Source organism: Danio rerio, chromosome 8 (genome assembly GCF_052040795.2).
Source record: "Danio rerio strain M-AB ecotype USA chromosome 8, GRCz13ab, whole genome shotgun sequence".
Classification (NCBI taxonomy): domain Eukaryota; kingdom Metazoa; phylum Chordata; class Actinopteri; order Cypriniformes; family Danionidae; genus Danio; species Danio rerio.
In genome coordinates, this window is record NC_141028.1 from 21,152,943 (window position 1) to 21,179,225 (window position 26,283).

Sequence of the window (26,283 nt, forward strand, 5' to 3'; positions counted from 1 at the left end):
TACTTATCATCAGTATAACTGGTTTGTTAGATTGTGACTGCTCGGGACTTGGAAAGTCACTTTAAAATTATAAAAATATTGTAAAACGAGTCCATCCACCCCCCTTAGATAGATGTAGATACATATAGATATACATATTCATAACATAAGACCTTATAAATGAAAGAATATGGCATGTATTTCCTGTTAATAAGATACTTACTCTCACTGTATTTTGAACCCTAGGTTTATCAGGATGCTGATAAAGCTGGTGGTATTCCAGCTATCATTATAATTCATATTTTGAGTTCATTTGAGGTAAAAGAAGCTAGTGATAACCCGAGATGTAAGCAAATATCTTGAATCCATCACCGTACAAAATATCTGAGGTACTGGTTTGATCCACAATCTACACTCAACGGCCACTTTATTAAGTTCACCTTACTAATACTGGGTTGGACCCCCTTTAGTCTTAATCCTTTGTGGCGTAGATTCAACAAGGTACTGGAAATATTCCTGAGATTTTGGTCCATATTGACATGATAACCTCACGCAGTTGCTGCAAATTTGTCGGCTGCACATCCTTGATGCGAATCTCCTGTTTCAAAACATCCCAAAGGTGCTCTATTGGACTGAGATCTGGTGACTGTGGAGGCCATTCGAGTACAGTTTACTCATCGTCATGTTCACGAAACCAGTCTGAGATGATTCGAGCTTTATGACATGGCATGTTATCCTGCTGGAAGTAGCCATCAGAAGATGGGCACACTCTGGTCATAAAGAGATGGACATGGTAAGCAACAATACTAAGGTAGGCTTTGGCGTTCACAAAATGCTCAATTTTTCTACTTAATTGGTCCAAAGTGTGCCAAGAAAATAGCCCCCACACCATTACACCACCACCACTAGTTGGAATCATTGATACAAGGCAGGATGGATCCATGCTTTCATGTTGTTGATGGCAAATTCTAACCCTACCATCCGAATGTCGAAGCAGAAGTCGAGACTCATCAGACCAGGCAACGTTTTTCCAATCTTCTATTGTCCAATTTTGGTGAGCCTGTGCAAATTGTAGCCTTAGTTTCCTGTTCATAGCTGACAGGAGTGGCATCTGGTGTGGTCTTCTGCTGCTGTAGCCCATCTGCCTCAGGTTGGACATGTTGTGCATTCAGAGATGCTCTTCTGCATACCTCGGTTGTAACGAGTGGTTATTTAAGTTACTGTTGCTATTCTATAAGCTGGAACCAGTCTGGCCATTCTCCTCTTACCTCTGGCATCAACTAGATATTTGTGCCCACAGAACTGCTGCTCACTGGATATTTTCTCTTTTTTAAACCATTCCCTGTAGTTGCTTGTGTGTGAAAATCCCAGTAGATCAGCAGTTTCTGAAATACTCAGACCAGCCCGTCTGGCACCAACAACCATGCCATGTTCAATTTCACTTAAATCAACTTTCTTCTCTATTCTAATGCTCGGTTTGAACTGCAGGAGATCATTGTGACCATGTCTTAATACCTAAATGCAAAGAGTTGTTGCCATGTGATTGGCTGATTAGAAATATGCATTAACGAGCAGTTGGACAGGTGCACCTAATAATGTGGCTGGTAAGTTTATGCCTAATGTAGTAACAGCTCTGACAACAACCAAGATAGAGTATAGAATCTTATGATTACGTGATACCAGCAGTAAAAAGCAGCCTTTACACTTCAGCTAATCATTCGAGATAAAAGTGATGAGTAAGATGGTGACATGTTCACCATGATAATGCACTGTACTGAAATATTATCCCACTTTGCTTCCAGAAATTGTACTCAGTAAATAGTCTGGAATCAATATAGTACTTATTAATGTTTTAATCACATAACTTATAATTTTAGATTTAGGTACGGTTTATTTATTGTAGTTTTTATTTTGGAAATCTAACTGACTTGTTGGTTAATTTGTAAGTTACATGTATATTTTATTCAGTTACCAAAAATGAATTCCATGACTTTCAGTTAACAATAACAGAAATATATGCGAGAACAATAACAGAGCTGAAGCAGATATTAAAGTTTATGTGCTGCAAGAAAAGTCAAACTGAGTCAAACCCCACAGTACATTTCAGAGTCTTCATTTAATTCATGAAAATTAATATTCAAATTACAAAACATCATAATGATAATAATTTATTCACTGACTCGCCGTAGATAACTCTTTGGTAGTGAAGAAATATTCAAAATAAAGAACTGAGGAGAAATTCACAAGTGCTGAAAAAAATCTGAAATCAAGACAAATGAATCAAAACACAAACAAATACTGCTGCCCCGCTACTGTTAAAACACTACATTTTACCACGTTGAATCTGTTAGTGTCATCGAAGTCCTACATGTACAATGTAACAAAAATAAGGGTCTTTCAATTATAGTGAGTGAACAAAAAGGCAAAGGGGGCAAGTTTGGCACATCTGTTAACATATCAACAGGAGTCAGAGAAAATGTGTTACATACCAGGCTCATGAGAATTATGTAGAGAACAAACAGGATTAAGAACAAAAAAAAGCCTTTTGAAACTCTGAAACCTTTTGATGTTAATACGCCACAGTGTAAAACATGCATTTGTGAACTGATATTCACCAGGTGTACAAAGTCTTAAAGGTATTAAAGGCTCTGGAAAATGTTGGCAACAGGGGTACAATTGAATATTTCTGCTGGTTAATGGAAATATCTGACTTGTTTTAATGCTCACTTTACAATCACACACACTCATATTTCACAGCTTTTTACATTTTTTCTTTTTTTAGTTAACAAAATCTCTTTAAAACTTCCTTTTTTTCATAGAAATCATGGATAATTCTTCATCTCTTACAAAAAACATACACGCATTCATATATATAAAAGAAAAGTATACCATTAATATAGCACTGCCTGAAGAAAAAAAGACAGGAAAGCTACAAAAAAAGTGGACCAAGCGCTCCATCTAGCATACACACTCAACACACACACACACACACACACAAACACATATACACACACACACACACACACGCACAATCTGTCCACTCCACAGGAAGTGCCACTGTATCAGTGAGGAAGGCGACTCAATCCAGGTTTCTGAACAGAAACCCATCCTATCGGTGCTTGTAACCACACCTTAAAGACACACCCTGAAAACAGTGAAAACAAACAAACACCACAGACTTGATAAAACCAAGCAGGAACCAATCAGAACGCATTTAAGGCATTCGTCATGCAGCTCACAATATGAGAAATACAGAAATAGAAATAAAATGCTTAGATTAGGCAGAGAGAATATAGGCAGACATGAGGTTTAAGACTTTTTTAAACGTATATATCTATTAATTATAATATCTAGCACAAACTATTTATTTATTCTCAAGTTTGGCCTCAAAATAGGAGTTCTTAGTGAGCCAGTCTAAGCATTTTAGGGGATAGTTCACCCAAAAATGAAAATTTACTTACTATTTTCTCACCCAATAGTGTTTTGAAAACCTTTTGGAAATTAGTTGGAAAATGGTAGCTATTGAGATCTAAGGTATGGAAAAAAATGGAAGCCAATGGCTACCGGTTTCCAACATGCTTCAAAATATCTTCTTCTGTGTTCAACAGAAGGAAGTCAAACAAGTTAAGAACCAGTGGAGGGGGAACAATTTAAGACAAAAAGCCATTTTTGGCTGATCTATCCCTATAATCTATAGATTGAGTCCACATTGTCCACACAGTGCACAAGGGGACGGGCGAAAGACACATTGATGACAATGACGACGATGACATCATAGCTACTGCAGATCATCTTCAATACTGACGCAAGAGTTCCACCGTTACCATCCATAAAGGCAACATGGCTGTCATTTGAGTTCTCTTCCCAAAGCTTAATTCATTCCCCTCTCACTTATTAGAGGAGGTCAAATAGGCCTCATGCCTGGGAAGAGATGTGCTCTTATGCAAATACTGACGAGGAGCAGGAGACTTTCCTGCATGTGTGCAAAATATCCAGCAATAGGGAGGATGGGATAAAATAGGGCCAGATGGGGAGGTGGAGGCACATGCTATTATTCTGAAAGTGCCCTTTTTGTTTCAAAAGGCAGAAATGGAAGAACTGGAGATGCTCCCCGAGCAATTGTCTACTGAGCCCACTTTTCAGCACTCCTCCAGTCTTTTCGTCACAGGGTGACCTTGCTGAGTCTGAGGGACAGACTGGAGCGCTGCTGTGTGCACGGGAGTGTGGAGCTGCAGCGGCTGCGGAGCTGAACCGGCCTTCCCTCGGAGCCTCGTAGACGCAGCAGGAAGTCGAAGTTCGCCGATGTGCTCATGGCGTAAAACACATTAGCGTTGTCGGGGATAACCAGCTCTGGAGAACAAAAAGATGTTTGTAGAACATTATGTTGGTTTTCCACTGTAAGACATCTAAATTGATACAAGTAAGAGTGTGGATACTGACAAAACTAAATATTTTGTCTTGTTTCTAGTCCAAATATCCCAAAATTCCGAAATTAAGAAGCATTTTCTAGACAGGTAAAACTTTTGTCTTTTCAGAAATAATATTTAAAAAATTAAGTGTTTTTCCTTAAAACAAGCTAAATAATCTGCCAATGAGGTAAGCAAAATAGACTTATTTCTGAAAACAAGACTATATTTTTTGCTTGCCTAGAAAAGGCTTCTTGATTTAACAATTTTTAGACATTTGCACTAGAAACAAGACAAAACCTCAAGGCCCTGTATGTGTTCATATATTCATTCATTTATTTATTTATTTTATATCATTGCAAACATTACAGTAGGCTATTTCACTTTATCTACAGCTATAATCAAATTGTGTTCATAGAAAGGTTAGTATATACTTATGTATAAATGTTAATTAAAGCATTTGTTTAGTAAGAAGTGCTTCTCATACAATATGTGAACTTCGAGCGAGAATGGCAATCTCTACAACTTTGTCAAACACCACACCTGTTAAAGGGTAACATTCGGCGGTGAAGACACAAGCTTGCAAAAGGTGACCTGTACCGTACTGTTTTAAACTGTCTCACTCGTCTTTTTCCTCAGTGTGCATTGACATTTCAGGGGGAATTTGTGGAAAAATATTATTTTTAAAGATTTATTTCTGGCATTTGTTTGGCTATTATTATAGGACAGAATGTAGACAGGAAGCAATCTTGAATAGAAAAAGAGGTTGGGATGGGAAAAGGTCTGCAAGCCAGGACTCGAAATGAGCATGCCCAAAGTGCAATCGATTGTCACGCTAAGAGCACCGCTATTGGCGACAACTCCCCATCGTACAAAGTGATTCACAGAATTATTTATTTAAATGATTTCCTCCAAATATTGGATTCATTTAGAAATGAAGCAAAACACTTTCTTCAATGGATCACTGAATCACTGACTCAAATGATTCATATTAGATCAAGAACAAAACACAGCGGTGCTGCTGAGGACAAATCTCCTAATCTGGCTTTGTTTGAAACTACTTTCGTTAAGAAAAACCAGGTCATAAAATGTTATTCACTCAGTATCAACATACTGTTTGTTGAACTGTTGAATAAAATTAATATCACGTCTGTAATCATGTTCTTGTGCTGATAATTAGGAATCGGCACCCCTCTCTGTAATTTAAATAAATGATATCATATGAAGTCAGAATTATTAGCCCCCCTTTTCATTTCTTCCTCAATTTCTGTATAACAGAGAGATTTTTCCAACACATTTCTAAATGTAATATTTTTAATAACTCATTTCTAATAACTGATTTATTTTATCTTTGCCATGATGACAGCAAATAATATTTTACTAGATATTTTTAAGACCCTTTTACAGCTTAAAATGACATGTAAAAAAAAGTTAATTAGGTTAACTAAGCAGGTTAGGGAAATTAGACAAGTTTTTGTATAATGATGCTATAAAAATAGCTTGAAGGGGCTGATCATTTTGACCTTAAAAGGGTTTTAAATTTTTTTTTTTAACTGCTTTTATTCTAGCCAAAATACTACAAATAAGACTTTCCCCAGACAAAAAAAATATTATTAGACATACTGTGAAAATGTCCTTGCTCTGTGAAACATCATTTGGAAAATATTTAAAAAAGAATAAAAAATTCAAAGGGGGGCCAATAATTCTGACTGCAACTGTAGATATGAAAAAAATAGCTTTTTTCTTTCATAACTTATATATACATTCTAACTGCATTGTAATTCATCACACATTAAATGCTTTTAGTCTCTAAAACAATGATTTTGCTTGCTTTTTGTGCTTTGAGTGACATACACTATAATGCCAGCTCACACATTGCCAAAACAACAATTATGATATCATCATAAATTATAGATATCTCACACCCCTAGATACAAGATGCATCAAAAAAAATAAAATAAATGTGGTACCTCTCTCCTCTGAGATGACCTGCACCAGCTCATAGTCAGCCGCCTGCTCGCCCTCCAGGTTGTGTTTGGTCATGGCTCGAGAGATCACCGCTGGAGTTTTGTCCTGACTGGTCAGCTGCATGGAAAAACAGTTCATTTTACAACTGCGCTCTTCATAAACCCAGTGCTATTAGGACAAACATTGCTTTTAACCATAAACCTATATGCTCCTAAAGTTGTCCTAAAATTAATCATTAAAATAATGTGTGTAATTATTAAGTCAATGACTGTTATATATTTTTCTCCACTATTAATGTTGGATAGAGCTAAAAAAATAGTTGGAAATGTAATTTTAGTTCTTTAATTAGATAATTAATACACTACAAGTTAAACTGATCTAAAAAATACTGATATAAAAAATTAATCCATTTTTTCCATTTAAGTAAACATTGTTTTATAAAATATGTGATATATTTTTTAGCCATGCGCTCTTGCTAAAAATGGATTAGCAATATTCAGATCCTCACTAACCATGATGCTCTTGTAGAGGTTGCCATTCCCCTGTTCGAGGCTCACTCGGATGATGCAGGCATCTTGAGCTTGCGTGTTATAGGCGGGTGGAAACCCGGGTGAGGTGGGGCTCATCAAGGGCGTCAGTGAGATGGAGCGCCGGTGGTTGCAGGGTGGCCCGGGTAAAGTCGGGGACGCCAGAGAAATGGAGGCGCTTGCTGTAGAAGACGAGGTGTCCATGGAGTGCAATGAGTTGCAGGAGGAAGACTCGGACAGCTACGGTAAGATGAAATAGATGAACAGTTAATATGTGTATTTATTAAAAGCTGCTATTTGGGTGTGATTGAAGCTGCTTGTACCTTCTTCAAGTGAGCGTCTATAGAGTGTGTCGGTGTCATGCCGTCACTCTCTGAGGGACTGGAGTCACTGGAGGACACGCTGACCGAGTCCATGCTCTCCCCAGAGCTGCCAGTAGGAGGCGATCGAGGACTTTCTCTCACAGGAGAGCTGGTGTTTGTGCTGTCATTACCTAAGAAGAGTCTAGAGGTTGGAAGAAAACACAAAAAAAATAAAAATAAATAAGAGACATATAAAATACATAAAAGATTTAAAATTGGTATAACCTCATTTATATTTTCAATATGCATAGCTTAAAGTAGTTTATTAGTTTGAAATTTCGAGGTCAGTTAGATTTTATTTTAATTTGTTTTTTAAGAAATAAATTCTGCTAACAAAGGCAGGATTTAAAACTACAATTAAAATGTTGGAAATTCAATACATTTTAAATACTTCATATTAATTAATGGAACTATTATTATTATTTTATTAAAAAATTATTTATCATTTGTATTTTTTCTTCTGTTTTTATTCAGTTGTATTATTTTTATTAGGTCAGGTAATAACAATAAAATGAGAAATGCTTCCTCGGTAACTAGCTGAAATAATACGTTATCTCTTTTACTACATTTTAGCTCTTTTATTAGGTCAAGATAAAACTACTTCAAGTTAAACTAACCTAAAGGAAATACTTATAAGACATTAAGACATTTGAATCTATATTATTTCATGTAAGGAAACACTGTTTTATAAAATATATGATGTTATTTTTTTTGCTATGCACTCTTTTTAATAATAAGATAGCTTTTTTAATTTATTTATGTTTTTTAAGAAATATATTGCACCAAGACTGTATTTAATTGATTAAGACTACATTTAAAACCTGTGAAACATTTCAACCTAAACTAAATGTTTTGGTTTTAATATTAAAAAAAAAAAAGTTTATTCCTTTAACGTCAAAGGTAGCCATCATTGCAGTCCTCAGTGTCTCACAATCTTTCAGAAATTATGCTAGTATGTTTACTTAGTACTTGCTATCAGTTTTGAAAACAGGGTTGCTTAATATTTTTGCGGTAACTGTTGTACACTTTTTACACAATTCTTTCTGATATTAAAAACAAACAATCTGAATTGCTTTAAAATATGTTTTCTCAACCATTTTTAAATGCTTTTACTAACACACGATTCATTTGATGCTTTCTTACATTTCTTTGGAAATCTTAATGATCCCCTTTGAAGGGTCATAAATCTGCTAAAATTAATGTTTTGGAGTGTATAAGCATGAAACTGACTTTAAATCAAACATAGAAAAGTGATTCTCAAAATTGTTATTTTTATCTTAGAGGAATAGTTCAACCAAATCTGAAACTTTACTCACTATTTACCCTCCCTCGAGTGGTTCCAAACCTTTATGAGTTTCTTTTTTGTTGAACACAAAAGAAGATATTTTGAAGAAAGCTGTAAACCGGTAACCATTGACTTCCATCGTAGGAAAAACAATTACGATAAAACTGAATGGTTACAGTTTTTCAGCTTTCTTCAATGTCTTCTTTATTTTAACAGTATAAAAAAAGTCAAACAGGCTTGGAGCAAGTAAAGGGTGAGTAAATTATAACAGAGCTTTTAGTTTTGGTTGAACTAAACATTTAAAAGGGTCATTTTTGAAAGGAAAGGGAGTGGGACACAATTTTTTGTCCACTTTGTGCATTGTTAGGCAATAGATTGTTTTGTATCCAATTTAGTTTGATATCATTTTCAGCTTAATCTTGATGCATTTTTGTTGTTTAATAAACAAGCGAATCTAATGAAAGCAGATAGAGAAGTGCGTTTGAAAACCAAGGCCACAAGCATACATCTGCAACCTCAGCCAAAAGGCCAGAACAGGTCCTATTATGTTTAGATTTGTCCCTTAAATGTGTCTGTGAGGTTTCATTTCAAATGACCTCACATGTCCTTTACTGTGATAATATGCTGTAAATGGCACCTATCCGCTTGTTAAGTATCAAACTGTATGAGGAGACTTTAATGATATTAATAAACATTTACAAAGCGATGTATTACTTTTGAAAAAATCATGATCGCAATATTTATAACCATGCCTAATATCTGGAAAATGATAAATTGTTTACAAATTGCTACAATATTGATATCTGTGATACAGCAAGTCCAGACACTACAGTGTACACCATGAGATGACTTAAAAGTGGTCATAAACGATTTTCTCAATTCAAATGAGTAGCAGCTTAGACCAGGAAACAGTATTTCATACGTCACGACTTAACAAACTCCCCTAAGTTTTACATGCTATTTCTGAAAACAAAAAACAATTTAGAAGTTTCGAAAGAGGACGTTTAGACATAAACTCCCTTTAGAGTGAACTTTGCAGAACGTCAGTAACATTGTACACTAAAGCAAGCTGAAAGTGTAAACACACAATATGACTTCAGACAATATTTTAGTCGACTCACAGGCTCAGTCTCTTCACCATGCTTTTTCTGGGTTTTGGTGAAGTCGGGCTGTTGTCTCCCAGTCCTTCGACTTCACATGACAGCACATAGCTGCAAAACATGACAAACATACATTAGCTTTAAGACACAAAATTCCGCACCAGTGAAGTATTAAGTGAAACGTCGTGCATACCTCTCCTCCTCTGAGTACTGCGGCTGACTTTTAAACCAGCGCAAAAATGCAGGGTCAGGGGTCAGACAGTAACTGTTGCAAGCAGACTGCAGGAGCTTAATCTGAGCGATCACTTCAAACTCCTGTAAAGAGACAAAACTGCTTCAACGTTCCCAAAGATCTCGATGCAGCCCACAGCCATGAAGGAAGGATGTTTTGACTATAATAAAGACCAAATAACAGGGAATGTTGTACTTACCCTGCGCCGCTTCTCGAAATTAATCAGTCCTCCCTGCGAGGAACAGAGAGAGACTTTTAGCCCAGATTCTCCACATGATTTTACTCATGAAAAGTTCTTGTGAAACAATCCATAATAAAGCCAAATAAACCTTAGTAACGAATACCTTAGCGGTCTGGGAACGCTAGGTCAATAGTATAACTACAGATAAAGCTTTATAAGATTTTCGTGGAAATGTCTGGTGGATGTGCAGCTGATTCACCTCCACTTGGTCAGGCAGGGCTGTGTCAAGCATGGTCAGATCTGTGAGAAATGTACCCAGGTATGGGATAGTCCCCTGCATGGCACCCTGGAGATAAAAAAAGTGATGTATATTAAAAACACAACACTCTTTCAGCCACAATATTTAACACTTTACAGCACAAAGTATACTTCAGCATATGTTAATGCAGGGGTGTCTACACTCAGTCCTGGAGGGCCGGTGTCCTGGAGAGTTTAGCTTCAAGCCTAATCAAGCATACCTGAATCAGCTAATCAAGCTCATCAGACCTCTTTTCTTGTCAATGAGCATTTTCTATCAGGCTCCTATAATTAGGTTCAGAAGTTTGATTTTATACATAAGGAAAAGGTTATTAGCTGGTAAATAAATTAACTTTTTTTTTTAAATGTCACTTTAGACACTTTAGATTTTATTTTGCGTCAAAACCAGCTAAATCCAGTTGTGTTTTTTTGCAAATACCCAAGGTCTTGGTCTCTTTTTTGTCTTCTGTTTATCCTCATAGCATCTATGCATCGGACTCATTTAAAGTGATGTCATTGCGTGAAAAAACGTTATGAATGTATGCTACACTTCCGACTGTACATTGTGTTTTCTTTTTCTTATAATGCACATAGTTTTGAGGTAAGAGACGTTTTTATTTCCCATTCACTGACAGTGGGACAGTCTCATCCAATTCATCAAACTCCATCTTTTGAAATCTTATTCGCAAGTGGAATAAAACTGTCTCCTCATAAAAGCTGGCATTTCAGCGCACTGTTACATTGAACACGTATGATTCAATTCGCGTCTTTCAATTGCTTCTCGGGACATATCAGCTTTTGCTATCAATGGGAAGTGGCGTTTAGAGGCTTTTGCCAACTATCTGTTATTTCTGAATGCATTGACGCTGGGATTTAGATGATTTAAAGCAAAAAAATGTTTGTTGAACATATAGTACGTGCCTAAATCATTCGCTCAATGTCATTAGCTCAATTTTGGCAGAAGTGTTTAGCAGCTTTTGCATCTGAACTCTTCATGCGCCTCTAGCACACAACACCGTTCTGTCGCATCTGCATCCGTATGAATGAAAGTCAATGGGGCGAAAAGCTAGTGTGACCGCAGCTTTACTAGATGTACTAGAAACTTCCGGCAGGTGTGTTGAAGCAAGTTGGAGCTAAACCTATTGGACACCCCTGCATTAGAGTATGTAAAATAATATATCCACATTTAGTTTACAGTTTTACTACTACCTACACTACTCTGACATCTTTGACCCATGAAAACGAAGTGCTTTGAAACACTTAAGACTCTCTTTTAAAATCGGAAATGCTGGTGCACCTTTTCAGTATAGACTGACTGAAATTAAAACTTTTAAGAATAGAGGCGTGGCTATGATCAGATGCTATCTGATTGGTAGTCTGGACAATTATCTATTATGTATTATTCCCTGATTTGTCAAGCCGCTTCCATAAGACCACTACACAATGAGTAGAGGGCGGATATAGATGTGGATGCCAGCAAAATTAGTAAGCACAGATTCTAAGTGCATTAATGGTCACATAATCATAGTCACACAATTTTAAGCTGTATAGAGTTGACGGATATAATTTTTCTGAAACACAGTAATAACTCTGCTGTCTCTAATAATGTTTTATAACTCTTAAAAATGCCCCTTTTAGGCTTTGATCCTAATTGTGCCATTTTGATGACTGTCACTTTAAATTTAAATGATATTGTGCTTTCAGCCAACTTTTCAAATGAGGGTGGGGCTACAAATCGCTATGAGTCAGCAAAGCGGCAGATTAAAAAACAACAACTAAAGTCCTATACTAAGACCATCACTAATAGGCAGGGCTTTTCCCCTCTGATGACATTTACAAAAGGAGAATGTCAATCAAAGTGTTTCTACTGACTGTTTTTATGAAGTGTGATTATAAAAAAATTTGAATTAATTACTTTTTACTATTAGAAGCTGGCCATATTCACAAACTGTTGCCACACAACTGTGTTTAAACTCTTTATAAAAGTGATTTTTGCATGATAGGTCCCTTCTAAAACAAAAACACACCAGTGTAAACACTGCTAAGTGCCAAGTGAGCTATTCCTCTTCAAAAGTTACAAAAAATGTGTTTGCACTTCTTTAAAATAGAGTAGCATATATCTTTTTACACATGCACTTGTCAAAACGGAGTACGTTTACATGGACACTAATAATCTGATTTAAATATGATTAAGACAATATTCTGATTATACTCCGAGTCTACCATGTAAACAGCGATTTTTGATTTATTTAGTCCAATTCAGATCATAATCGAACTAAACAGAAAATGAATTAAGATATGTGGAGTATGCTGGTTTTAGTCACATTATTGACGTGCAGTACAGACATGTAAACACCTTAATCAAAAAATTACCGTCGTGTAGGACTTTTCGCCGCATTTTGCATCAGGATAGTCTATACACACACGGCAGTTTGACACTATTCTCTGCACCTACACAGTCAGAGAAGAACCACAGACACCTGCACCATGAAATGTAGAGGGTTTTTTCTCCATATGGCGTGCGGTATCAGATTCCATTAAAACAACACTCTTCCAGCAGTTTGTACTCACATCTAATATCTCATTTGTCATGGGGGCCATGCATGAAATGTTCCCGAATAAAAGTGAAAGTGGCAAAATGCAGTGAACAAATTAAAGCAAAATGTTCCCGAATAAAAGTGAAAGTGGCAAAATGCACTGAACAAATTAAAGATGAAACACCAGAAAATACATGAAACTCCAGAAGAAATGTGGATAGCGTAGTGACGCAATGACGTTAATCAAATTATGCTCTATAACATGTAAAACGGCATCATGAAAGGAACATTTACAAAGGAACTCATGTAAATGCCTTAATCATATTATTGTCTTATTCTGATTAAGGCAAATAATTTGATTACTGATGTCCATGTAAACATAGGTATCAGATCGAACCAGGCAGTTGTTATATAGTCTTCATATTACAGAAGATGACAAAAGACATCAGTGAGTCTTTTGTCATCTTCTGTAATATGAAGACTATATGACAAATGCCTGGTTCGATGCTGATACCTTGTGCTGAAACTAGTATTTGAAAGCAGGTGTTGTGCACAATATTGATGACAAAAAAAAACTAAAGTATACCTCACACATACATTAAAAAATAAAAACTAACTCACCATATCTTTTTGTAACTGAAGTCTCTTTTGTGACCTTTTTTGGTGGTCTTTGGCACAGCTGTCCAGACTGGCAAACTTTGAAGTGCCCTCCTGTAAATATCAGATAAAAGTATTTTGTTTTTAAAAAGACGGCGGGAAATCGTATATTTTTCCACATCTCCATGCTCATTTTAGAGGAAAATAATTAAAAAATTTGACAGTGAAATTGGTTAAACTGAGCTAAATGAAGACTTTGCTAGATTACAATGATGTCAATCTAATTTAACAATAGCCAAATTGTTAATGAAAGCTAACTAAGGAAAAACTTTGTGCAAAGAAAACACAACAAAACCACAACTGAGACCGAGAGACGTGTGTGAGCTCACCCTCATTAGCAGCTCCCGGCTTGTAAGGTAATTATTTTGGTCGGAGAAAATGTCAGAAAGCTCTTCAAACATCTGCATGCTGTCTCTGATACAGAAAAGTGAAACAAAAACAATAAATAAGTATTCGAATGCATGACTTGATTAATATTAAAACAGCACAATGCACTACAATGCTGTGGAATAGTATCACAAATTAAAACCACACTTTTCTTTTAAAATGTAATTTATTCATGTGAGTGCAAAGCTGAATTTTTACTCTGTTATTTAGTGTCACATGATCCTTCTGAAATCAATCTGGCATGCTGAATTGATCCTCATGAAATTATCAATTTAAAATGCTTACACAGTTTAAAGTGTGGAACAGACTAAGCACAGAAAGTTTGAAGAACATGTCATGAGACCAAATAAAAGTAGAAATTCTTAAAAGTAGTGATCCCAAATGCAAATGCATCCATACACTAAACCTGCAACCATTACATAAACTGGTAAACATTACAAACTTATTATTAAAAAAAAAATAGTTTCACATAAGATTAAAAAATAAAGGAATGACCGATAGACTTGTTTATTGACAAAACTTACTTAGCAACAGATGCCCATGTCCTCTTTAGTCTGTAGAGGGGGTTGGACTGCAGAGCAGACACGATGGCTCTTAGAGACGAGAAGTTCTTCCGAATGCGACACTCCTGAAAACACGTCATCCACATTTACACATACAAATGGGCCTAATGAAGCTTTATCAGAACACCTTTTGGAGTTTCAATAACATTATTATGTCTGCTTTGGCTTATCTAGATCTAATCTAAAACAGTTATGTTACACAATGACATGGATTTAAGTGCTGGTAAAAATTCCAGATCAACATTAGGATTTATCTGCAGCTTATCTGGGTTTATCTTTTGGCTTTGGATGATCTAGATGTAATCTAAAATAGTTATGTCACACAAAGACATGGATTGGGTGTCACTTTAAACACATTTTAAACATAAAATAGGCTTTGAAACTTAATCTTGTGTTTTGCATGAAAATCATGCAACATGGATAGATTTTAATCTGAAATGTGTACGCTTGTTAGCTTTAAACGCAGGCCAAATGTTAGCATAAAGTCAAATTTGACTGCTTGACCATTAAAGAATGTGTGTGTTCGTGTGTTGGTTTATGCACCTGTGCGATGTCGATCCAGCGCTGTATGATGCGAGCACGCAAATGCGGGCGTATCTGCCGCTGACGGAGGATAGTGCTGACCACACACGCCGTTACCGCGTTAAACTGCGTGATGGTGGCACGGATGGTTGGTGCACTCTGTTTGCCATCCTTTTTATCACGCTGAGACCAAATCGAGCCCAAACAGTGATGAGGAACCACCTTCTTAAATAACAGCTGTGAAAGGAAGGAAGCTTTTCAGTGCTTGAGGCAATGAACATACAAAAATAAAGTTCTTGTTGCATAATCAGATTAAAGATTCCTTTTAATAATCTGTATGCCATTCACATTTATGTATCTCATATTTATTTAACGGGTTAGTTCATCCAAAAAGTTTATTATTGTTTGTTTATTGTTATTTATAACTCTCCTTCAAGTACTTCCAATCCCATGAGACCTTTGTTCACGTTCAGAACAAAAGTTAGGATATCATAGGAGAAATTCGAGGCCTTCTTGACTATCCATAGAAAATAATGATTCAGACACATTCATAGTCAAGAAAGGGAAGCAAAAGCATTGCAAAAACATTCCCTGTGATATCAGTGGTTCAAATGTAATCATACAAAGCTCCATCAACACTTTTGTGTGGTAAAAAAAGAAGAACTAAAAATGATGCTTGGTAGATAACCTTTTCGACCAAGTCAAGTCACGGTGCACATTCACTACAAGCAGTAAGATGTATTGGGCATTAGAGTCAGCAGTACAACATGGAAGCCCCATATTGCTAGTAGTAAACATTCATCCTGATTTGACACAAAAGACGTAAAAGTGTTCTTGGAGCTTCATATGATTACAGTTGAACTATTGATATGGAATGTTTTGACAATTTTTTTTGGACTTTGAACATCTCTGATCCATTGCTGTATGCTCATCTAAAATATCTTAACTTGTGTTCTGAAGATGATTGAAGGTCTCAGTGGATTTGATTGACATGAGTGTTAGTAATTAATAACAGCAATTTCATTTTTTAAGTGAATTAATGCTTAAAAGGGATAGTTCACTGAAAAGGCATAATTCAGTTTTTAAAGTCAAGTGCTATTGTGGGCTTTCTGTCTGGATTTTGCCTACCCTAATTCAAAAGCTTTCCAAATACACATGCAGAGGTGTAAATGCAAAAGTTTGGTATCGTTTTAAAGAAAACCCTTTAAAATTTCATAAAACACAATTGAAAGTGATTTAAATACTTGCATATGTTGTGTGTGTTATAATAAATCCCTCCAAAAAAAAGAAGTGCTTTTTTTTGTAAACGCAACAAAAACAAAAACTTTGGTGTGGTTTGGTTGCCGTAAATAATTTTGTTGGTTCCTGAACATGTCAGTAATCATAGGAAAAAAAATGTATGTATAGAAAAATGTATCTATCATAATCTATGCAAAAGTTATTCTGTTTTCTCATCAGTTGGAATAGAACCATCTATGGGGTTATTGGGCCAGTAAAATTTAAAGTTTAAAATGTAAAGAACGCGTAAGTAAATGAAGTCACGGACCCGGTACCGGGTACGCAGAGTTTATGATTAGCAACAAAAACAAAAATTAAGATAATTTGAAGAACTTTGGAAACTGGTACCCCATTGACTAAAAGTATTTTTCTACTGTTACCGGTTTGCTAAATATTTCACAGATTTTATCAATAGAAAATGTGTTCAACAGAAAAATACTAATAAAAGTTTAGAACCACTTGAGTAAATAGTAAATAAAAGTAATATTTTTGGGTGAACTATTGTTTATAAAGGTTTCCAATGGGAATATTATGCATTTTAAAGGAGAAAAGATAAATATAGCTCTGGCAGATGACATCTGAGGACTATTATTAAAAGATAAGTTCAAGCTCGAAATAGAAATTCTATTAGTATTTACTCACTCTTGTATCATTCCAAAACTAAATGGATGTTTGTACATCTTGGTGACACTTCAAAATGTTCATATTGTTTAAAAATTTTTTGTTTACATCTCTTTAGATGACTTGGATTATGCTGTTTGATTCATGCAGATCCATATTTTTCTATTTGTTTTAAAATATCAAAGGATGAGTAGGCTTTTAATGGAGCGACAAAAATCTCTTAGATATAATTGAAAATGTCTTCATTTTGTGTTCACAATATGAGCAAAAGTTGTAATGATTTTAGAATGATTTGAGCGCGAGTAAATGTTTACCAAAAAAAAAGCTTACATTCTGATGTGAACTAACCAGTTAATATGTTTGGAACAATTAAAATCACCATGACTCGAATAGTTAGTGGACAACAGATTTAATCTTTTTTTTTTCTCTCACCGCATCCATATAGGTCAGCTGCTCTGCTACGAGGTCAACCTCGAAGGAGAAGAAGTCCTCCTGCAAGTCAATCTCCACTTCCTCATCCTCCCCAAGGCAAAACGGGTTGATGTACTGAAAGCCTCCTGCAACAAACGGACAGCAGATGTTTTTGTATGCACAGGAAGACATACGTGAATGGACAAAGAGGGTTGTTGCTAGAAGGGATACAGCTGTGGTCGGAAGTTAAAGAGAATCAATGGATGGATTTTATTAATGTCTAGCCGCTAGTGGTGTAACTGATCACAAATCTCACGGTTTGGATCACACTGCAGTTTTCGAGTCATGGATCGGACCATTTCTCAGATCAGCAAAAAAGGGGAGGAGACAAATGTCATTTGATTTTAACAAACATAATTTACAACCTGTAATTTTAATAAAAATAAAGAAATACCAGGCGACGCAGGGATAGGTAGTGCTATCTCACAGCAAGGAGGTCGCAGGTTGAAGTCTCGGCTGGGTCAGTTGGCATTTCTGTGTGGAGTTTGCATGTTCTCCCTGTGTTCACGTGGGTTTCCTCTGGGTGCTCAGTTTTTCCCCACAGTCCAAAGACATGCGGTACAGGTGAATTGGTATAGGCTACATTGTCTTTACTTTACTTGAGTGTGAATGAGTGTGTATGGATGTTTCCCAGAGATGGGTTGCAATCATTGCATCAACCATTGCAACTACCTTTATGTAACATCAAAGTGAGAAATGTTTTGACAAAATTTGTGACAATTATACCATGTATGGACGGGTGACATTATTATTGTTTTGTTTTTTTTTTCAAATTTTTAAAATGTCTTGATACTCTTTGTATTCTTACATTATACATAATGTTATGGCTATTATTAATAAACAAAGATATAGGCAGAATAAAAAAGTACAATACTCAATACTGTGAAAAATGATTTTGCTACTGTTGCTGATAATGCTAGATTTAACATTCTAACATAATCTTTTACACCACATCATATTTATTTTTTAATCTCATTTTTAATTATTGATTCAATAATTTACTTCATGTTTCATTAGTAGATGCATACTTTTTAAAGAACCATTCTGTGACATATTTTTTAAAGGTGATTTTAATCTTTACCATAAACATCAGTGTTTATATCTCAACTTTAAACGGTTATCACAGTACTTCTGTAAAAATGATTGTTTATAATTAACTGAAAAAGTGTAAAAACTGAATCTCTCTTTAAATAAAATGGAGATTTGAATGCAGCGCGACGAAGGATTAATAAACAGATGCAACTCATCACATCATTTATAATTTATGTTGCATGGGTGTTTGAACTGAGATCTCGATCTTTTAATGTTTAACCTACACACTGAATGCATTAATGCAAGCTAAAAAAGACAGATAACACCTTTAATTAGTAACCGAAGAAAGCCTTTAGGTGGCACCACAACTTCTTCTGTCATCATTATATTTTACAGGAAAGCTAAAATGCTTTCCGACATGCGATTAAAAACCCCAACTATCACAGTAATGTAAAAACAGTAATTATACAGAGTATTATTTATATAATTTATTAAATTAGCCATTAAATTGTATGTAATTAATGTCTACCCCCACCGCAAACCTTAACCTTCCCTTCTCAGTAATGTAAAAGTATTCATTATTGTTCTACAGTGCTATATTGATGCGAGTATCCACAGCTGTATCCCGTCTAAACTTCCCCGACAAAGAGGTAAAAAGTTAGACAGGATGGCTAAAATAGTTAACAGTAAGCGGATACGACTTACCTTCAGTCTCGTTCTCTAGGCTGGCCTGGACACGCAATTGTTCTAGCAGACTCTGAGCGCGGCGCATTGGCTCTGAGCCTGGCATGGCCTTCTGCAGGAAACCCAGCACACGATGCAAGCTCGGATATGACGGAGGTTCCTGGAAGTCCTCTGGACACTGATCCAGCCAGGCTCTCAGAATAGAGGCCAAAGCTCTGAAAGAATAACACAGAGATGTTTGCATAAATCAGAGAAAACCAACAATTCAACTGCGATGCTTTGATTCATGAAGCAATCAAACACCGTCATTCATCAGTGGCCTTTTTTTTCTAATTGCTTCCACACTCACACATAATAAAACAGAGCTTGACCTCAATTTTTAATCCTCCATGGAAATGAAACAACAAACACGAGAGCTGCACGGAAGTCAATGCAGATAAAGCAGCACAGATAACCATGGCTGAGAATGAACTTACTTTCTAACAGCTTTTCTGCTCTCTCCAGTCTGACATTGGCTACGCTCTCCTTCACAATCCTCAAAACTGCCATACCTGCGAAAGAAGAAAGAAAACGGGGTGAGAATGAAGGGCAGTCGCCGCAAGAAAGCTGTAAAACAATTGCAGAATTACAATCACTTTCCAATACCCAAGCGTTTCTGTAAGATCCACTTTAAAAATAAATAAAAAATTGTATTCTTGTTTTGACATAAAAAATGTAGACAAACAATCAGCATTCCACTATGAGAATAAAAAAGTACATGTAATAAAGAAAATACAGGAAATTACGAAACAAAATTATATTAAAAATAGCTTTAGACGGAAGCATACACTGTAAAAAAAAAAAAAAAAAAAAAACAGTAAAAAACATGTTACTGTAATTTTTCCACAGTAAATTACTTTAGTATCACTTTACATGATTTAACTGTATAAATTCACAGTAGTATGTTGTATTCAGAACTTTATTGTGAAATTAATCAGATTAGCACGATTACAGCAAATTGCTGTAAAAGGGCTATATCTCCTGTATGTTCGGTACAGTGGCGCCCCCAGAAAATTTTCTTAGGGGTGGCCAGAAGAGGCCGCACCAAATCTTGGGGTGGCACACAAAAAAAATAATGAATTCAGTGTAATGTTATATTTTTGTTTCTGGTAAATGAAATAATGTAGTTTTTATTCATTTAATTAATTCTACTTGAAATATTGCAATTTATTCTTTGAAATAATTCAGCAAGTACATGTGCAAACCAAATAAAAATCTATGTTTATTTTAAAAACACTTTTCATATACTGTATAAATAACTTCTTTTTTTACGTGCCTTTATTGTACATCATACGAGATATGCCATGTCTAAAATTAATGAAGATTAATGAGTTTATTATTCCCAGAGATGGGTTGCAGCTGGAAGGGCATCCGCTGTGTAAAAATGTGCTAGATAAGTTGGCGGTTCATTCTGCTGTGGTGACCCCGGATTAATAAAGGGACTAAGCCGAAAAGAAAATGAATGAAAGAATAATGAATTTATTAATTACCCAAACAAATGAACAAACTGAACAAAAGGCATTACTATACACACTCACTATAACTAATAATATTATTTATCCATATTGCTTTTTGAACCATTTTATTAATGCAGCTTATTCTATTGATATACTGTAGCTTAAGGTAAATATTAAATTGCCATTGCTGTCTATTGAAGGTGTGTGCGTGCTGTCAATGACGATCGGGGAGGGTAGTGGTGGTTCTAGTTTAAATGACACCCTGGGCGAACCACCCTATACACCCCCACCTCTCTTGAATTGTTAGATTTGTTATTCAATAAATATAACAATTTATTTATATTTATTCTAAATAAATACAATTAATATTAATATACAATTATTATTCTAAATAAATAACAGAAATCAATCCCAAATATTACTGGAAAACAACAACTGGAGTGATATGCCAACATCACTTAAGAAACCTTTTGCATGAAAATTAATTATGACAATTCTAAAGAATACAAAAAATGTATTATAGAATTATCTGTGGTCTTAGACCAGATTATGGCTGAGAAATCATGTTATGAAGTCTTACCTCCCTGACTCATTATCCCTCCTTTCTGCTTTAAAGGCATGCTTAGTGAAAGTAACATCATCATCATCATCATCATCATATTATATAAACTTTAAACGACTTTCAAAACTCGCTGCGTGGAGACACCTCTGCACAAAAGGCTGTTACTCCGGTTTCACGGCGCATGAGCGGTGCCTATTATGTCGGCGTGCATGCAAACAACCAACTGGGATTCACACAGAAGTGCGTGAGGCGCGCGGGAATGGTTTTCCGCGCGCATGCGTCAGTTTGCTTTCACCAGCATTGAACCAGAGGGGGAGAGCTACGTCAGTAACACCAACAATAATTTAGTGACTGCATTTTATTTATTTATTTATCTAAATATTGGAAATTTATGAGTTCATTTAAATCAATAATGTCAACCGCAAAATTATATTGGGGTGGCCAAAGGGGTGGCCACAGGGGTGGCCAGAGTTTACCGAGGGGTGGCCGTGGCCACCCCTGGCCACCCCTTGGAGGCGCCCCTGGTTCGGTATAGGAATTCAAACTCTTTTTTTTTCATTCAACATAGACATTAATACAAGGGATATTTATGCTAGTATTAATAACAGAATAAATTAAATAACAAAATGTTGTTGCAGCCCCAAAAAACAATTTGGTTACATCTTCAAAAATGACTTGAAAGAAAACCATTCTGTATTAAAACAACAAGAATTTCATAGTAAATTTTCATTTTTGGTTGCACTGCAACTTTATTTAATCTTATATGGTTAACATGGAACTATGAAATAATATTTAATGAACATAACTTTGTGCTTAGCCAAAACATAATAAACTGGAACAAACGTAATTGATTCATGAAACAAAACACTGTTTAACACCTAAAATGATCCCAAAGTCAGGGTAAATGTCAGAATGACTAGCTGAGGAAAGCCTGCTTCGCAGTAAAATATAATTAATTCTACAAGATAATACTGTGAAATCACAGTAATGGACATTACTATCTACTGTGAAGTTTCATTATATGGCTGAGATTTTACAGTAATTAAAAGCAATAAAATCACAATAAATTACTGTTAACTACCTCAAAGTAATTTGTCATGAATTTACATACAATATTTTACTGTGAATGTAATGCAATTATAAGCCAGTCACTTACTGTGAATTCAGGGTGCCTATTTTACAGTGTAAATGACAGAAATATTTTAAACAAATATATAAAAATAATCTACTCCGAAGTGTGTAATGAACTATATGAATATTAAAGGTTAGGTTAATGTAATGTTAACCATACCAAAAATAAATAAATAAATAAATAATAAAAAATAAAACAAACAAACAAAAAAAAACTAAATTCAGTGTAATATTCCCTTTTAATTTAGTAAAGATTGTTGTGATGGCAAAAACAATCATAATTGATATTTTTATGATGAATCCCCCAAAACAAACAATATATGATATAAAATACTGAGTTTGAAGATAAAAGCATTTAAACTGTAAGCTGTAATGCATAAATTCAGGCTTCTAAAATATCAAGGAATAAAAGAAAATATTTTTAGTACTATTGATAAAAAAATAAATAAATAATGAAATAGAATATAATAAAACCAAAAAAACTTAAAAAAAACACTTAAATCAAATGCATTATGCCGATCTGAAACTGCAAAACGTAATGAATAGAAATAAGGTTTTCACATTTCAAACAAAATAAAATAATAAATCACAATAATTTTTCCATTACAAAATATAAAATATCAGCAAATAAAATCAGTCTAAAAGTAAGCAAGTAAGTAAAGGTTTATTTATATAGCACCTTTCCCAGACATTGAGTCACAAAGTACTTTACAATAAGAAAAAAAACAGAAAACAGGTAAAAGAACACCTATCAATAAAAGAAAACAAGTTAAAAATCCAAGTACATAAACATCAATACTGTCAAAAAGCTGTCTTTAAATGCTTTTTGAAAAAGTAAAAAAAAAAAAAAAACAGGGTAAAGCGCATAGATTCCATTTCCCACATTTTCATACAAATTCATTCCTTTACACTTGCAAATAAATGACTTTCACTTTTTAGTCACTTGTAATGAATTTATAAGTTTTTTTTTATAAGCAATTTGCAGCAGACACCATCCTACAGCACTGAAAAAAATATATACTGACAGCAGAAATTTCTATGACCTTCAAATCTTTACTAGGCCTGGAAATGAAACTTTTAAATTTCCCTAACATTAAATCCTGTAGATCTGATGCTTTTTATCAACTGTTTACATTCACACACTGTGTTTACATTAATATCTAACCAAAATGAATACATCTATTTCTCCAGCTGCATCAGCGCAAGATGTGAAAACTCTTCACATGCAAACACACAATAAAAAATCCTGGGTAAACTGGCTTAAAGAGTCAACATTGAAACATCAGCAGTGGTTTGAAACAATTGAAGAAATGTAGAATTTAATTTATTAAAACGGATATTTTCCTGTTTAATTACTGGTCTGTAGTGTAAAACAATAAACTAAATAAAAATAAAAGAATTTTTAAAAATCATGGGTGTCACACAATCAATTTGTCTTGGGATAACATGAAGGAATTAAGCCAACTTATTCGTTTTTACAAATTTAAGTGGATTGAACATAAAACAATTAAGTTTTCCCTAAAAAAACTCAACTTTTGTGTTGTTTCAGCTCATTTTAAATTAATAATTTGAACAAAGGGCATTTCATACATTTTTTTAATGCATGACCATTCAGTACTACACTTTCTCTTGACATCTACAATGTGTTTCGTCACATAAACATGCGCATAAGTGTACACACCTGTCCAGCAGCAACTCCAGGACGCTCTGCGTTGAGGCAAAGGCCCTGTACGTGGAGAGGAAGATGCTGGTGTAGGTAAGGTCATTGTCACCGAATGCTGTAAGGAGCGTTTCTACCAGGCGTTCAAGAGTCCCTGCTCGAATGCTTCTGATTTTACACGTCTCCAACTGACTGACCGTGTGACCCGGGGGCAAACGGTCACCCTCCGCCTGAAAGAGCAAAGGATAGGGAGAGGAAAATACTTAATTCTTAAGCAGACATCAGAGTATCGTGCATAGAGAGATGCAAAAATAAACGAGGCAAGTAAAGGAACGAGACCTTGGTACTGCAAGCACGCTACAACAGGAAACTCTACAATCTGCTTTTAATCAGAGCAAACCTCCTCCTCCCTTTTCCAGACACTCTGGAAAGACGGCAGACTTTTTTTTTAAACAAATGCTTCATTAGTTGAAATAAATATAATGGTTGTTCAGTTCATGCACAAATAATAAAGGTGATTTAGAAGTAGGGTGAGTTTCAGTGGACAAGCTAAAATACTAAATCTTTCAGACCAAGGAATAAAGCAATTGAGTTACAGTTGCCAAAACTAGGTCAAACATTAAGCACCGTGACCTCTCTAAAACTCCACTTGAACTGATGTTGAAAACGCAAAACATGTGCTTTCTTTGATTACAACGTCAATCTGATTTTTAATTTTTACAGCACAATTACTCGCTTATAAATTCGCATTATCATGAATGTCACATTTATAAAACTAAAATTAACTGTGTAGAAACTGCTGTGATACAGCAAAATGAAGCTCTATGGAAATCACACCAGCTTATGAGAGCTTTGTTTTCTGATGTTGATTTAGAGGGGTGTTGACAATATGGAAAAAGTTATTCAAGGTTAAAGCAGCAGATTATAGCACACATTCACTGCTGTAATTTAGAAAGGAGCCATAACAGCATGCCTTCATGTAATAACGTTGCATGAACCTTAAAATGCATACAGCAAAATGTTTGCAACGGTGAAGCGAGTTTAATATTTTTGTCTTTAAAAGCAGGGAAGTAAAAAAAAAGTACTTTAAAGACTGAAGAACTGTTTTTGTCCACATTATTGACAGCTAATGGGGTTCAGAACAATATACAGTAGTCAGCATTTGAAATGGATCAAAACCTTTTATCAAAGTTGTCCTAAAGCTATTGAATAACACCTATTTTTGTTCTTGAAAAACTTTTCGATCCACTTCAAAATGTTGACAACTGTAATTAATCTCTTTTTTTTTCCAAACTCTCTCACAGACATAAGTTAGACCTCTTCTGAAAATAAAATCACCATGCCATGCTTTTTTATAAAAAGTAATTAAATTAAATAAATAAAATTTTAATAATCTATAAAAAAAGTCATGATTAAAACATTTAGTTAATATCTTTCCTTTTATTTAAGACATAGGCGTGATGATGTAGGGATACCTATTTTGCTAAAATAAAATACAGGGTCATACCGTAAATATATTCACCATGAAAGATTTTAGAGAAATAACAGTAATGCATAGATAAGGGGTTCCCACATTTGCAGACAAATAAATTAATAAATAAAATCAATTTAAATGGAAGATTGTAATGCATAGAACCTGTGCTTCCATATTTTAAGACAAATAAATCACAATGATTTTTTCATGACAAACATAAATAAATTCCCACAAAAATTAAGACTATTATTAAAGGTGCAATATGTACATATTTGACAACCAGTGGTTGAAATGGGTGTTGCATTCCAGGATCAAAACAAACGCAAGCGCAGGTTGCCAGATTGACGTCACCAACAGCGAGACTATCAGGCCTAAAGGCTGATTTAAACCCTGTTCTAAATAAAAGCAATGACACACGATAGAAGCAATATTTTCCATATTAAAAAGAGTTTTTATTCTAACCAACACCTTGAATTGATTTATTAGAAACGACCTATATTTCTCACATGTGATCAACTGATCACCTCAGGTACACCTTATGTGCTTTATTCAATGTTTAATGCTAATAATGCAAGTTTAAATGGCATTTTACATGACATTTATTGCCATACAACGGAAAACAGCAGCAGATAGTTTACCTCAGATCTTGAAAATAAAATAAACCGATTGAAATTGAACTTAAGACCTGAAAAATGCAAACCAACACATATCAGTGATTCACCATGTACATTTAATAATGTTAAAGAGGTTGAATATGTATTAATTAGATTACAAACCTCACCATTTCATGAGTGAGTGCATATTCTGTGCTTCTAAATGGCTGTATTTCAATTGTTATCGTGTTATAGTCTGGTGCAAACAGCCAAATTGC

The 26,283-nt window shown here is 35.0% G+C and overlaps 1 protein-coding gene across 4 annotated transcripts in view; it reads right to left on the reverse strand.

Moving 5' to 3' along the window:
* Window positions 1-2,076: 2,076 nt before the first annotated feature.
* The window catches only part of rgl1 (ral guanine nucleotide dissociation stimulator-like 1), a 59,097-nt gene continuing 34,890 nt past the window's right edge, over window positions 2,077-26,283 (reverse strand). For 2 of the 4 annotated variants that reach the window (NM_205637.2, NM_001320403.1), the window contains exons 3-18: window positions 23,960-24,168; window positions 19,566-19,640; window positions 19,111-19,304; window positions 17,335-17,459; window positions 15,025-15,240; window positions 14,443-14,546; window positions 13,861-13,945; window positions 13,496-13,585; window positions 10,300-10,386; window positions 10,059-10,091; window positions 9,821-9,942; window positions 9,649-9,738; window positions 7,204-7,384; window positions 6,866-7,120; window positions 6,356-6,470; window positions 2,077-4,329 (exon numbers count right to left, since the gene is read on the reverse strand). In NM_205637.2, coding sequence (NP_991200.2) covers window positions 4,142-4,329; window positions 6,356-6,470; window positions 6,866-7,120; window positions 7,204-7,384; window positions 9,649-9,738; window positions 9,821-9,942; window positions 10,059-10,091; window positions 10,300-10,386; window positions 13,496-13,585; window positions 13,861-13,945; window positions 14,443-14,546; window positions 15,025-15,240; window positions 17,335-17,459; window positions 19,111-19,304; window positions 19,566-19,640; window positions 23,960-24,168 — 2,169 coding nt within the window. In that variant the 3' untranslated portion in view covers window positions 2,077-4,141. Of the gene's footprint in view, window positions 4,330-6,355; window positions 6,471-6,865; window positions 7,121-7,203; window positions 7,385-7,693; window positions 9,139-9,241; window positions 9,739-9,820; window positions 9,943-10,058; window positions 10,092-10,299; window positions 10,387-13,495; window positions 13,586-13,860; window positions 13,946-14,442; window positions 14,547-15,024; window positions 15,241-17,334; window positions 17,460-19,110; window positions 19,305-19,565; window positions 19,641-23,959; window positions 24,169-26,283 lie in introns of those variants that run through there. The other 2 variants (XR_015496954.1, XR_015496955.1) reach the window with 1 other exon arrangement.